The following is a 14,583-nucleotide window of genomic DNA, read 5'->3' on the forward strand; positions in this document are numbered from 1 at the left end:
CAAAGCAGCCCACCTATTTTACGTATTCCAATTACTCTAATAAACGCGGTAATTTCTAATATAAATACACGACAGCTAATAGGCAAACCAAACCACTCGCGATGACAGTTGTGATAAAACGTCATCGCGCTGGGTCCGTCGGACGAAATACTCGTAAAACAATTCATTATTTACGACATATTAAAGTCTGTACTATAATTGCATTTGAATCACTGTCGGCGGTTTAACAAATTAAGATGTATACATCAAACACAAGCTGTCAAGGTATGATGGGTTAACTAGTGCAGGTACACGTTTGCATCGCAGGTCATAGGTCAAAGTGTTAGAATAATGTATGACCCTAGTATAAATAGATTCATGCCAAAGTTAATCCAAGTATCATAAATCATATGTAAATGTTGGTTGCTTTAAATTATTTTGGCTTAAATCTTGTCATACAGTGATCTTATTTTTTCAAAGCATTTATCTAATACTAATCAGATTATGAACATTCGCCATTGCGCAACATATTTTGGATATTATGGGAAATTCGTGTCAAGGACTGCGACAGCATTAACCCGATTATCTCCCAAACGTCAATCAAACATTACTATTTGGCGATAATAGAATCATAGAATTGGGCATTTAATGTATAGGGAGTTTCGTTGACATTTTCAATACGGCAGTGGACTCAGATGCGTGCTTTATAAAGATACACCTGATGGCTTGTAACTTTACAGTTGCGTTCAACATAACTACCGTGATGTAACTCCAGGTACACATTTTTAATCATTGGAATCATTTATTACTTGAATATATTTAAATGGTAAACTATTTAAATATCGATCCACACAACATGAATCAGACAGTATGCCAATTTATATATATATACATATATATATATAATATATAGATATATATATATATATATATATATATATATATATTATCACAAATGCTGCTTCGAAACGAGTATAGAAAAAAACTCTAGCTATTTTGTGAATGTTGAATATTTTATTATCCTTGTGGGTTAGCAAGCACCACCCCCCGGGGGATGATGCTTGCTGTCTCACCCGGATAATTTGTTATTCCACCGTACACTTTGTATCAGATACACTGCATTTTTACATCTTTACACTTTAAGTCACTCAGTTTGGTGTCACTAGTTTAAAGCTGATATGTGTGTTAGTTTATCACCCTCTGTGAGCTAACTTGGTCTTCGCCATGGCAACGGATTTGCCTGTACATCAGACGGAACAGAATATGCAGTCTTTCTTTGTCAGCTGCACAAGTCCCATCGAGTCGTAACAGATTTTACAGTCGTCATGTTGACAGATTTGCAAACAAAATGATTTCACGTTTACAGAGAAAGCTATCAGTCATCGATATCTACACTCATCTCTCTTTCTTTGTTATCGGCTAAAAATCTAACTTTGAATGCTGCAGTATTGAAGACAAACACAATACCATATCGTTTGCTTCTAAGGTCATTGATCGAATCTGCAAAAAGTTATGATCATAATCAACATTGCAGAATAAGCTCTACTGAAGTCATCTTCCATAAAACTGTACCTTTAGTCGCGCTTGCCTGTCACCACTTTTTAGCTCCGCTGTCAGCGACGCGGAGCTTATCAAATAGGTTGATTTACCGTCGTCGTCCGCCGTCTGTCAACAATTGCCTTCTCCTCTGAAACCGCAAGTCCGATTGCTTTGAAATTTTACATGCAGTTCACTTTGGGTGACCTCGCTTAAGTTTTTCAAATCGTGGTGAAATTTGCATATTTGTATTTTTGGGGCATTTTTTGCTGTTTTTTGTAAAAAAATCTTCTTCTCTGAAACCGCTTGTCCGATTGCTTTGAAATTTGATATGCAGTTTACTTATGGTAACTTCAGTTAGATTTGTTCAAATCGTGGTGAAATTTGCATATTTGTATTTTTAAGGCAATTTTTGTCGTTTTTGGTCAAAAAATCTTTAAAAATCTTCTTCTTCAAAACTACCGGTCAGATAGCTTTGATATTTGGTACATAGGTCCCTAGGGATTATCTATTTCAGATTTGAGGAAATTGTGCAGAAATATGCAAATTTGCATTTTTAAGGCAATTTTTGCCATTTTTTGTCAAAAAATGTGTTTCTCAAAAAGTACTGGTCTGATAGCTTTGAAATTTAAATTCTGATGAAATCTGTAATTTTGTATTTTTGGGGCGATTTTGGCCATTTATGGTCAAAAAATGTGTATTTCCAAAACTACTCATCTGATAGCTTTGAAATTTGGTATACAGGTTTCTACAGATGACCTAAGTAATATATTGAATTTCTGATGAAATCTGTAATTTTGTATTTTGGGGGCAATTTTGGCAATTCTTGGTCAAAAAATGTGTATTTCCAAAACTACTCATCTGATAGCTTAGAAATTTGGTATACGCAGGTTCCTATAGATGAACTAAATGATTTATTGAAATTATGATGAAATCTGCAATTTGTATTTTTGGAGCAATTTTTTTTCCATTTTTAGTCAAAAAATTAGTTTCTCAAAAAGTGCTAGTCTAATAGCTTTGAAATTTGGTATACAGGTTTCTACATATGAACTAGGTAATAGGCCTATATATTGAATTTCTGATGAAATCTGTAATTTTGTATTTTTGGGGCAATTTTTTCCGTTTTGGGTCAAAAAATGTGTTTCTCAAAAAGTACTGGTCTGATAGCTTTGAAATTCGATATGCAGGTTCCTACAGATGAACTAAATGTGATATATTGAAATTATGATGAAATCTGCAATTTTGTATTTTTGGGGCAATTTTTGCCATTTTTGGTCAAAAAATTTGTTTCTCAAAAACTGCAAGTCGATAGCTTTGATATTTGGTATACAGGTTCCAAGGGATTATTTCAATATATGATATATTGAAATTATGGTGAAATCTGAAATTTTTATATTTGGGGGCAATTTGCCTTTTTTGGTCAGAAAATTTCATTCTCAAGAAACTACTCGCCAGATAGCTTTGAATGACATGTTTTCTTGGGTGATCCAATGTGATATATTCAAATTATGATGAAATCTTCAATTGTGTATTTTTGCAGCTATTTTAGCCACTTTTTTCTGGCCACTGAAATGAACTATCAAAGATTTCCACCTTCGATAAACATGTATCAAAAATAGTTATTCTCTACATAAACACAGCAGAGCTATATCGGCCGTTAGATCGCTTGTTTCCTATTTCCGGGTTATAGTTGGAAAGCTATGAAGCTGATTTTGCGAATGTTAAAACTAAGATTCAAACACCATATATTGCAAAATTGTTAAGTGGTTGTTCGAGGGACGCATAAGAAACCGCGATTTTTGATAATAATTAGTTTTCGAGGATCGACTGGCGTATTTCCTAACGCATCTACGTTATTTGTAGCTTCATATTGACGCAAGCGGCTCTCTCTCATGTGAAATGTATGTCAAATGATCATAAGATTTCAAATGATGCCTTGCATTGTGGTAGCGTTAATTGTTCTTTCTGACTATACAGTGGGATAACCCCAAGTTAACAATCTCGCTACACCAGCCATGGCTTAACTCTATTCCGTGCAATGTTGTCTTGTAGTAAGGTCATTTACGAAATTACTTTAAAACCTACCTTTGTGTCATAAACGTCCATTTGCAGGCGATGTTGAGACAACGTATATCTGTCATTATTAACCGCCTTCAAAGCTAAATCTATGGCTGGTTTTACACCCCAGGCTTTGTCCATTCCATCATCTTCTGAAGTAAATGGAAAAAGTGAAGCAAAGTGTAGATCCAGCGCTTTCCGTGTACTTTCAATTCTCACAAGGTTTGCATTGACGGGACAAATGTATACCATGATGTAATACATTGTACATGATATAACTTGGCAAATCATGTGATTTCCTCTCATCGTGCTGAAAACTAAATAATAGAAGAAAGCACGTGATGAAGTACGGACTACGTGAAACACTGGTAAACGCCGAGGCTCGAATACCGTTAGGATGGTTGTACAGCTGCTTCCCGAATTAAGCACGTGATCGGAGTGTTTTTCAAAGTTATATCAGTCATGCTGAAGTTATTCAAATGCGATCTGGATATACCGGCGACAGTCTTGTCATCGACGTACTGATTCCCGTAAGCATCAAAAGGCAGACTTCAGACTTTTCGTATTAGATTTTTACGTGACTGCGTTGAAGCCGGGTTCCTTAAAAAGTAGTCCGGGCATCTGTAGGAGCAGTCTTCAGAAATGTAAGTCTGCTACAGTCTAGCGTATGTTAAAAATGCCTTTCAGCCAATGTGTGTAGTATACATTAGTGTCGCTCACGTGAACATTTCCCATTAAAGTGTATGACCTGATTTTAACAATAAACTGATGCATCACAGACTGTGTGAGTAGTAATTAGACAGCGTTGTCAGATTTACGAGTTGAATGAACACAATGCTATGATGGTATGTGTACAATTCTCTAGCTGTGATGATTTCAAATCACTCTTCCGTTTGAGTGATTTCATTGCAACCAGCCCTGCATTTAATGGCGCTTGGATTACCAAATATAAACTAGTGAATGTAACCTGAACGTAACCTGCCATTGTAACTTTCTTGCCAACATGCTCATGCTATGTGTAAATGTTATGTGTAAGTTTCATGCATCCTGCAATCTTCAGATAGAACTGAGTTCTATCTGTGAGTTCTATCTGAAGATTGCAGGATTCATGAAACTGAATTAACAGATATTTTACTTTGTACCTGAAGTAATTTTATTATTATTATTATTATTATTATTATTATTATTTATAACGCTTTGCTTTTCGTATCGAGCAGTGTAATTTCCCACGAGGACATCAGTCTACTTCGAGATTGTGTCTGCGTGTGTCTATATTCCCGGAGTGTTCCCTTTTGAAAGTTAGAAAATACAAAAATTCCCTTTACAAACGAAACATATGATGTCTTCAAGAAGAGGCACTTATCTGCGGCCTAGGCCAGATGAGATATACCAGTACATGGAGTATTTCCAGTTCCTTTGCCCTGCCAACTCAAAGCGTGGAATAAGGACAAACATTGACCATGTCCTTGGAAGTCAGTAACACACTGTGAATTACAAACTATTAAACTGCGAGGTTACCATGACTTGTTTCCTGAACTTGTAATCCGATTACACGCTAGACTTATCGGCATAATAGAACACATTTCGGAGTTGGGATTGAAATGTTGTTCTAATTGAATTACTGCGATTAATAATTTTCCCGGAGTCAGGAGCTATGGGAGCGTAAGAAACGACCAGTAGGCTTTTGTCGTTAAATTGGTTTTGTCTCCACACAAAAATTAAACTGAATTGGAATATCAGTGAAGTGAAATTATTCAATTGACAGGTAATGCCTTGCAAACTCGAGAGCAAAAACCGAATTTATATTTGCCACATACCTTGTATCCACTACAGTCAATGTTTGAGAATACAACCTGTGTGGATTAAGCAGTCAGAGGAATTAGTTAAAATGAAGTGCACTGACGTGCACGTTGACTTGAATGATTTGTATGCGGCTAAAATCGTATGTGACCCAATCGTAAAATTTACAAGATCAACGTGAAACTAAGTGAGAGAGGTATCGATCGATAGAAATGACACACATACAGATGGACGTACAGACCAGATACTTAGACAGTCACCGTGTATAGACAAACAGACAGAATTAAAATCCGGGGGATAATTTACTAAGCTAATAAGAATGGCAGAAACACGATACGCCAATGAAAGCCGGTTAATTATAAGAAGTTGCCCTGAACAATATGGGCTCCTTTGATCAAAGGTCTGTGCTTGCAGTTCTCATATCGCTGAAGGTGGTTAAAACTCGGTACTGCTTAAGAGACTTTACCGACATCACCAGATCTTGAATTATCACGTGACACGCGATAAATGATGTATCATCTGCTGCGTTAAGGATAAAAGTTACTATAGTTTCTGTTGGACGTCACAGATATAAAGTCACACAAGGCTGTTTCATGAGACTGGAAGATTGACAAATACTATCAATGTCAACCTCTCGCGAGATCTCGAAATGTACGGTTACTCGTCTAATGGTACACAGCTGTTTGATATCGAAGAAAGCTTCTCAAAATTTTCATTCAAGGGAAGGTAAACGGAGACCAGGGCTCGAATTAGCGGCAGTCCCGCGTCCACAGACTACCAACTTTTCCCTGGGGTACCAAAACCCATGAAATGGTAGCCCACACGGACTACCAAAGCCTGGGATATGAAATTATTAGTTCGATATGATGTTGGTCGCTGTGAGATGACCGACGCTGATACAGTCACCCAGCTGGACACAGAAAGGCCAGACTATGACTTTGTCATGCAAAATGAAGGTGACAGTGCTGTCGAGTTTGCTGCGAAAACTTTCAATGAAATATCATTATCTGAACTGATGTACTGGATGACAGGTCGGGAAATGATGGCCAATGAAAATTCATTTTCGTAGGTTATTTAATCACAATGTATCAATCACAATTAAACACAAAATTATAATAGCGTCCCTAGTACTAAACCCAACACTCGACTTTTGCCGACTTCATCTGATACGTGTCAACATTAGTATATGAATTATTTCCGACCAAAAATTATCTTCATTTAAACATGGGCTACCAACCTTGTCACTAGGCTACCAACTCAGAAAATGGTAGCCCAATGGGACTATCAGGGGAAAAAGTTATTTCAAGCCCTGGAGACGAAATAACGCTTTATACTCTTCTAGTCCTGTATGTGCTAGCATGCACAGTGGTCCAGTGCTGTATGTGCTCGCATGCATAGTGGTCCTGTTCTGTATGTGTCAGCATACATAGTGGTCCAGTCCTGTATGTGCCAGCATGCACATCAGCTCAATCTTGTATGTGCTAGCATGCATAGTGGTCCAGTTCTGTATGTGCTAGCATACTTAGTGGTCCAGTCCTGTATGTGTCAGCATACATAGTGGTCAGTTCTGTATGTGCTAGCATACTTAGTGGTCCAGTCCTGTATGTGCCAGCATACATAGTGGTCCAGTCCGGTATGTGCTAGCATACATGATGGTCCACTTCTGTATGTGCTAGCATGCATAGTTGTCCAGTTCTGTATGTGCTAGCATGCATAGTGGTCCAGTCCTGTATGTGCTAGCATGCATAGTGGTCCAGTCCTGTATGTGCTAGCATGCACATTAGCCCAGTCTTTTATGTGCTAGCATGCATATAGTGGCAGCGACTGCGTATAATACTAATGCTTTCGTAATGGTTTCTTTCAAATAATTGTCACAGGGGAGACAAACAAATAACGAAATCCTTTCAAAAGACTCAGTCTTGCTCTCATAGGATAAAATGTACTTGTACATAAAATTACGAAATGGTTTTATACTAGTTTTAGTCATCTGACAGTAGGAGATAGCAATAGCTTGCAGGTAACAATTGAAAATTGTACTGATATCATAGAATGATGCAGAAACTCGGACTTTTTCTTTATTAGTTATATTCATTTCCTTTAATGCTTTTTTGGTTCAACAAATGGAAAGAAATGACAAAGTAATGCCATGCTGTTTGAGCAGGTTAAGTTGCCGTACATAACGAATTCAATGCAATAAAAATAGAAAAAGGCAATTTCTGCATATAAAATAATCGTGTTGATTGATGGTGTGTTTTAAGAAAACTGCGTTGAGGCATCTCACTAATAGTGTCCTGTCTACGGTCGAGGCAAAACTACGTTTGAGTAGAGTAAGCAGCAAATAGCTTTTGTAGGATACCTCAGCTTATGGATTATTTGGAGCAAACATAAACGTTGCACGAACTTGTCCCTTTCAATACAGAAGTACACACTGATAAAGAAGCTCTTTAGATCCGACTTCCGAGAACGTGTCAGGTGACATTGTCGCTAGGTAAAGACCATGGAAATTGAAATTCTAGTTTGCCTTTATAATGTCGCCTGGAAAACTAACGAAATATTGTACTACTCTCAAACAGTGTGTCAGCGAAAGGAAAGGTGACAGGAAAGTATACGTTATACAAACCATAATATTACGCTAAGCAATGCATGTTCATAATGTTTGCAGAGAGATCCATCTCTTAAAACAAAAGGCTTCATCGACAGATAGTTCGAGTTTTAGTTTTATGAAAACATCGCAAACACTTGCCATGTTAACAGGTTAGCGGCCATTTCACGTATCTATAGTTATGACCTGACTGTTGTAATTTGCACGAAGGTTAAATTTTCTTGACCTCATCCACGTTTCAACTTTAATCTTTGTTCTCGTCCAGATGTTCGTCTCTGTGAAGAGAAGTTGAGTACATAACAACAAGACATCGGGCAGGTAGCTGGGAAAGTCACCCGCCTAAGGACAATAGTACTTGCCCTGATAACTTTGTCTTGCATACTTTATACTCGTATGCCTCACCTCTGATCTTGACAAACTGAAAATCGGTGATTATTTACATTTGTCCATCGGGCGGGTAACTGTGAAATATCACCTGCCCGACAAAATCTTTACCCGCCCTGAGCAGGCGGGCAGCATATTATTTCCTTCTTTGCTTTACAGAAAATTCATTTCACCTGATATTAAAAACAGATCCCGGTAAGTCACTGATCAGTATCGTCTTATGTGCAACAGTGAATCAGGCATTACCAGTACAATGTAGACTGCTGTAACAGATAACACCTACTGAGAGTACCGTACCCTTTTACGTCTATGTCAGTTTTCAACGGTCGTATTTATAGTGATTAAAATTTACAAGTCATATGAGAGTGCACGGCAAGCCATTAACTTTTATCACTATTTTATCACAAAAACTAGCGTCTATTATTATTCAGGTGGTTGCGTTAAATTTAGCAGGGAAATATGCAAGTTCCGGTTACAGTTTCCTTAGTTTCTGACATTTGCGAAAATATGAGGCTTTCATATCAATAACGTCACGGGACTCCATGCTATTATTTTCATCCTAATACACTTTGATGTGGAAAGTTAGTAATTTCCGAATGTCAAAAGGGCAGATGGCCAAAAAGTAGTATTTTAAAATTCTATTTAAAGGAACAGTATTATAACTGTTGATATCTGTATTTAGTATTTTGAGAGATGTGGTAACCCAATTTAATCTATTAGCTCACACATCATGAGTCGGCGAGTGTTAATTTTTAAAGCGGCAGTTCTGGTTTGTATGCGTATATATTATGGGTTGTGTTTCGTGCCTGTTAAGAATTTAAGGCACTTTCATTGGGCAATGGAGGCCATGTGACTGATATTTCATGTACAGGGGACGTTTTCAAGTCTGTAGTAATAAAGCAGATGTTTACTAATATTTGCAAATGTGGCTTAAAACATAAACGTTGGTTCATTTAATTTCATCCATGTACAGTATGCAATATTTCTGAACTAACTGTGGACAATTTGTTGTGTTTTTAAAAAAATAAGTACCCAATTTTTTCACCGACGCACACACGCGCATCAGCGATCAGCAACTCGGCAGCAAAGCCCTACAGAGCGCTTTCAACACAGTACATATTGCATGTTACTTAACCATAAAGCAATTACTTTGTTCAGTTTAACACTTTGAAAGGAATGATCAGCCTGAAAATATCTAGATGTATACGTATAACAAATAAAGAGAAAACCCAAGAGAACAAATGTTACTGTGACCTACTCTCATTCACGTACACATATAGATCAACTCATTCTTTTCCTAAATGTTCACGAATTTCACATTAGGATTAATTCAAGTTTTACATTCGCAGGCTTTGCTGTCAATCTGAATACAAGAGCGTTTCAACATGCTACGTACGGAAACACCATTTACTTGATAAACACGAAAAAAAAAACAATGAAAAGTTAAAACCACGAAAATAAACGAAAATGACTATAGACAACCATGCAAAGTAAGGTAACTTATCTGAGTTTTGCTGCATTCTAAATACCGCCGGCAATGAACTGCAAACGTTGACGAGGGGATTTCGTAAACCTAAGTAGATTTTATAATGAATTTCGTAGACAGGTCATTAGAGCTGTCCTCAAGAAAACACACCTTGGGGCTGACAAAAAAACGATTATTGTACAAGAATTTAATTTACATTGTAAGGTTTAAGGCGTACGTTGCTATTTAGTAGTATGTAAAGCAACGGGATTTACTGATATTTATTTTAGTCTTGGAATTTGGAGTGTTCAGAAGACGGGACAGTACGAGAAGTTAAGGTCTGAAAAAATAACAATATTTTGAAGGCGGATGTTGTGTAGCAGATGTACACCAAAATCCGATAAACGTCTCTACTGCGAATTAATGGCCTCGCTTCGGGCGATAATGCTGCCAGGGTTTGATTTTCATTGATCAGTGAATTTTATGTCTAGAAACTGCGTATCTTAAAACGGGTATGATGGCTGTATTTTGCGCGCCAATCGATAAGACCATGAAAAAAGTCGAACTCTACTGTTACATCAAAGATAAGAGCCAGATAGACGTTCTTTGGTGATGAACGATTTGCTTTGGAAACGAAGATAACAAAATGTTAGGATTGGAAGCTCTAATCGACTTTTGTAATCCCTGCCTTCGTCTTGTCACGTAATTACACCCTGGGGAAAATGTTATCACTGTCACCAATGTAGATTCAAAATACGCTAAAAACAAGCACTTCAGAAACATAGGTGATATTTGAACACAATTTTGAGATAAAAGGTTTCTATTGCAAACACCCTGAAGCCTTTCAGGAAAACTTTCAACGTCGCTGCTGATATCTATGCTTTGATTTGTTTTGTGTTCCATATCGAGGCATGATGTGAAAGCTCAACGGTTGAATTTTTCAGCAGTCGTTTTATAGAACTCCGTAACGATACAATATAGAAATAACGGGCGACGCGCTGACCATTAACGTTTATTTGTGGGCAAGGGCGAGAGGAAAGCCAAAAATTAACGGGTAAGGCTTGCCGAGCCCGTTAATTTGGCTTTCCTCGAGCCCGCGCCCACAAATAAACGTTAATGGTCAGAGCGGAGTCTGTTATTTCTATTATATTATCAGTGAACCCAAGAAAACCGTCAAAATTTCCGAAAATTTCAGGAGCGAACGACAGCTGGGCCCCAGAAACTGAGCAATACGCGACGCACTGTCACGCGCGCTGTAAAAAATTGGCAAATCCGGAAATATTTTCAGAAAAAAGTATCTTAACTTGACCTACAAGTGCTCCATTTTATTTTGTAATTGATTATGATTTATGTTTGAGCTGTAAAGTTACAGTACTTTGAGTTGTTAATCTTATTATTCATATTCATGGGCATGTAAACGAACCATTACAGTGTATTTGTGGTCAGTCACGTGGTTCAGCTCGACCAATCAAAATGCGACGGGTAAGTCATGATAATATAATTCCTGGTAACCATCCAGTACTACCTGTAATTTCCGATTAGCTGAGCTTTAAATGATAAGATCATTTCTACTTTTACGAAAAAAGATGTTGTATCTAAACATGATATCGCCGGCCACATACATATATACTTCTTCATTATTCCATCTATGTCAAAAACATCGTTATATTAAAATTTAGAACGTCTTATCATAGTGAATAACGAATCTCATCTAATTCTTCAAGCTTTCCAAAATATCGTCAAAGTCTACAGTTTTCATTTCGCCTGATCATCTAAAGAAAGCAACCTCAGCTTGAAATGCCATCGCTGGGGGAAATCTTAACACTTCATAGTACAGGCAAAAAAAGTGAGAAATTTGCATCTGACGACGATAAGTTTGTGGAGTACTTTAGATGGAAACTTCTCATTTTTTCATTTTCAAACATTTTTGACGTATACATCGTTGCTTTATTATTAAGTTTTAGTGACTCACTGTAGTGACAATACGAGTATGATATAATCATCAGTTATTGGTCGTTGAAAAAGAAACGCAATATGAATAATTCCAGACAATAATCCTCATAGATCAATGTTTTTTGTAACACTTTCTAACTACTTCATTGCCCAAAGATGTGAACTTTAATAAATGAAATTAGTACTACCGGATGCCCATTACTACTGGTGGGGCAGACTCAACACAGTTTCGATGCATACGGACGGTAGAGGGCAGCAAATACACTGAATACTAGTCGTGTGACAGTAGAAGGTGTTACCTTATCAACGTGTCGGGAGACACGGGCGTAAAGCGGGTCATCCACCGTATTGGTAACCTCGCTCTGGATCAATCGATTAGCGTAAGAAGCTCATATTCCCGATATTGTAAGCGTCTATTCATTGCGTCATCATCTAGATGTGAAAGCCTTTACATAATGAATGAGATACGAAGAGCAAAGAAACGATGAATAGCTCCGTTACATTTTTAATTTTTGTCCTTATTCATGCAATGTCAATAGCACGGTGATCTGTCACTGATCATATATACGTACGACCAATACAAAATTAAGTTTTGTAGTTCGCTAAATTGTCTGTAAACTGACATTTTGTCATGGCGGAGCGCTGTCAACAAAATCACATTTCTTACACTGCAGTGGATATTTTCTGATAGTGGCCCTTGAGGTGTCAATAAAATGTAGTGTTACGAACCAAAAGGACGGGACACTGACCACCAATGGACATTTTCTAACAATTTCGACCGAAACAAAGACCGTATACGTAACTGCACGGTATATACTTCAGTGAAACAAAACATTTCTTGACAACAAAAATATCTCCAATCTATTGTTACCGGTAACTGTTAAGTAACACAGAGGAACCTTGAGAAATACTTCTTCCTGAACAAAAGAGCAGCTTTATAACGATTAGGAATACATCTGTAAAACGCTAGAACAAAAAAATTAACGTGACTGATTCAACTGTTGCATTGCTGACCTTCACTCGTGTTACTTCAAGTGGCAAATACTGCAGAGAAGTTGAAGTCGCACTCCACAGAATATTCTAGTCATAACGACCTCCCTTTGCTGCTAAAGACGTGTTCTTGAAAATGATCTCACACACAGCGACATGCCCTCCAAGTTGAACCACTGCAAGGCTGGCACTCATGATACCTCAATGATAACGCCTTTCCTTGATACATTCGCCCATGAATTAAAAAGTTCGTAGAATTTCATCTGCGATTTGACGGCAACAACCTTGTTCACAACGAATCATATAATATAATCATACCATACGTTTGCAAAAATTTACATGTTAAGCTCACACACGCGCGCGCACCTGGAGTCTTCCCGCTAAATGAACTCGCTCATCCTATTTTGAACAAAGTCTTTACGTATAAAGCTGATTGCGATCAAATCAGTAGTTCGGACCACTTAGATATTACGCCAAAAGAACGCCAGGTGTGTCGGTCAACGGTCCTCGTATCGAGTTTGGCAGGACTGTGGACAGACCGATCCATGCACAGACAAGAGCATGACATCAGTGTGAAACGAGGAGATAAATATTGTGATTTTAATGTCTGTCCTGCGTTAACATGCTTGCAATGGGAAGCGATATGATAAAAAATGGATATTTATTGAGATGATTTTACCAACCTGCCAGAGGTATAACTTTAAAAACATTTTTGTTGGTGCCATCCATCATCAAAATGTTGAGAAATGTTAAGCCCAGATAGCCATATCTTAAAGCCCCAGTATTTGTAACTTTTAACAATTTTTTTCATATTTTTTATTAAAATGACATCCTCAGTATGTGAAAGTAGACCACAATTAATACTGAATCGCATGGTTTGCATGCCTAGCCCGCCTCACGATTAACAGTAAAAGGAGTGAAAAATGACTTCTTGTCCGGACCAGAAGTCAGCTTTGTTGACACACGAAACGAAACGTAATCACACCACCGCGCATGCTCAACCACATCTACGCAAGTTTTACTGTGGCGTCCGTAGAAACCATACGCTCTTCGAAAAGGTCTGGTCCATCGAAACTGGAGACTCAGCTAAAAACGCGCGAAAGTTGGGTGAAATACCGGAAAGATATAAATATGTAAGTGTTTACAGATTGTTCCGACTACAATGAGCCGTGCAAACAAACGTCTTGAAAAGCTAAACTAAAGACGGAGGCAGTCGATTGTAAGCTTCATGCAAGGCACTGCACGTTGTGACCGATGGTACGGAGATCAAGTTTGCTGAATGAATTGAGAGAGAAAAACATATATGAATAAAAATTCAACACTTCACCATTGTAATCATTGAACTAGTCGTTTCTTCCATTATGGAGTATAATGAAAATTTCGTTGAAAATAAATGACGGGACTGATTCTGCTCCGTCTACTCAAACGAAGTTTTGTGTACGGCCAGGCTACGCAGCAGGCAACACAGCCTATCAACTTTGCATATCGTTGCCGTAATTGAAAACGCTCAGAAAGGAAAAATTATATCTTGAATGCAGTACAAAAGTCTTACTTATTAAATTTAAAAGTATTTCCAAATAATATCGAACGTAACGGGTATCTAATCCTCACAAGGACTACAGTAGTACAATTATCGGCTAGCTGCGATGCGATGGAGCTCCAGGCATGGTAGAAGTTCGAACACAAGAGAGATCCCGGCCTCACTGCAAAGTCGTCCCCTGCGCACCCGGCCCGACAGCAAACTAACCTCTTGGTTTGATTCTGTTGTTTATATATTTTTGTATAAAGTTCATGATACATATATCTGACTTTCACA

At 37.8% G+C, this 14,583-nt stretch overlaps 1 protein-coding gene across 2 annotated transcripts in view; it reads right to left on the reverse strand.

Annotated features, from left to right (window-relative positions):
- LOC139145826 (gamma-aminobutyric acid type B receptor subunit 2-like) overlaps positions 1-4,309 on the reverse strand; it is a 68,402-nt gene extending 64,093 nt beyond the window's left edge. For both annotated transcript variants that reach the window (XM_070717235.1, XM_070717236.1), the window contains exon 1: positions 3,601-4,309. In XM_070717235.1, the coding sequence (XP_070573336.1) occupies positions 3,601-3,879 (279 nt within the window). In that variant the 5' untranslated portion in view covers positions 3,880-4,309. The remainder of the gene's footprint in view (positions 1-3,600) is intronic.
- Between the last annotated feature and the right edge of the window lie 10,274 nt (positions 4,310-14,583).

Source organism: Ptychodera flava, chromosome 12, assembly GCF_041260155.1.
Source record: "Ptychodera flava strain L36383 chromosome 12, AS_Pfla_20210202, whole genome shotgun sequence".
In the NCBI taxonomy this organism is placed as follows: domain Eukaryota; kingdom Metazoa; phylum Hemichordata; class Enteropneusta; family Ptychoderidae; genus Ptychodera; species Ptychodera flava.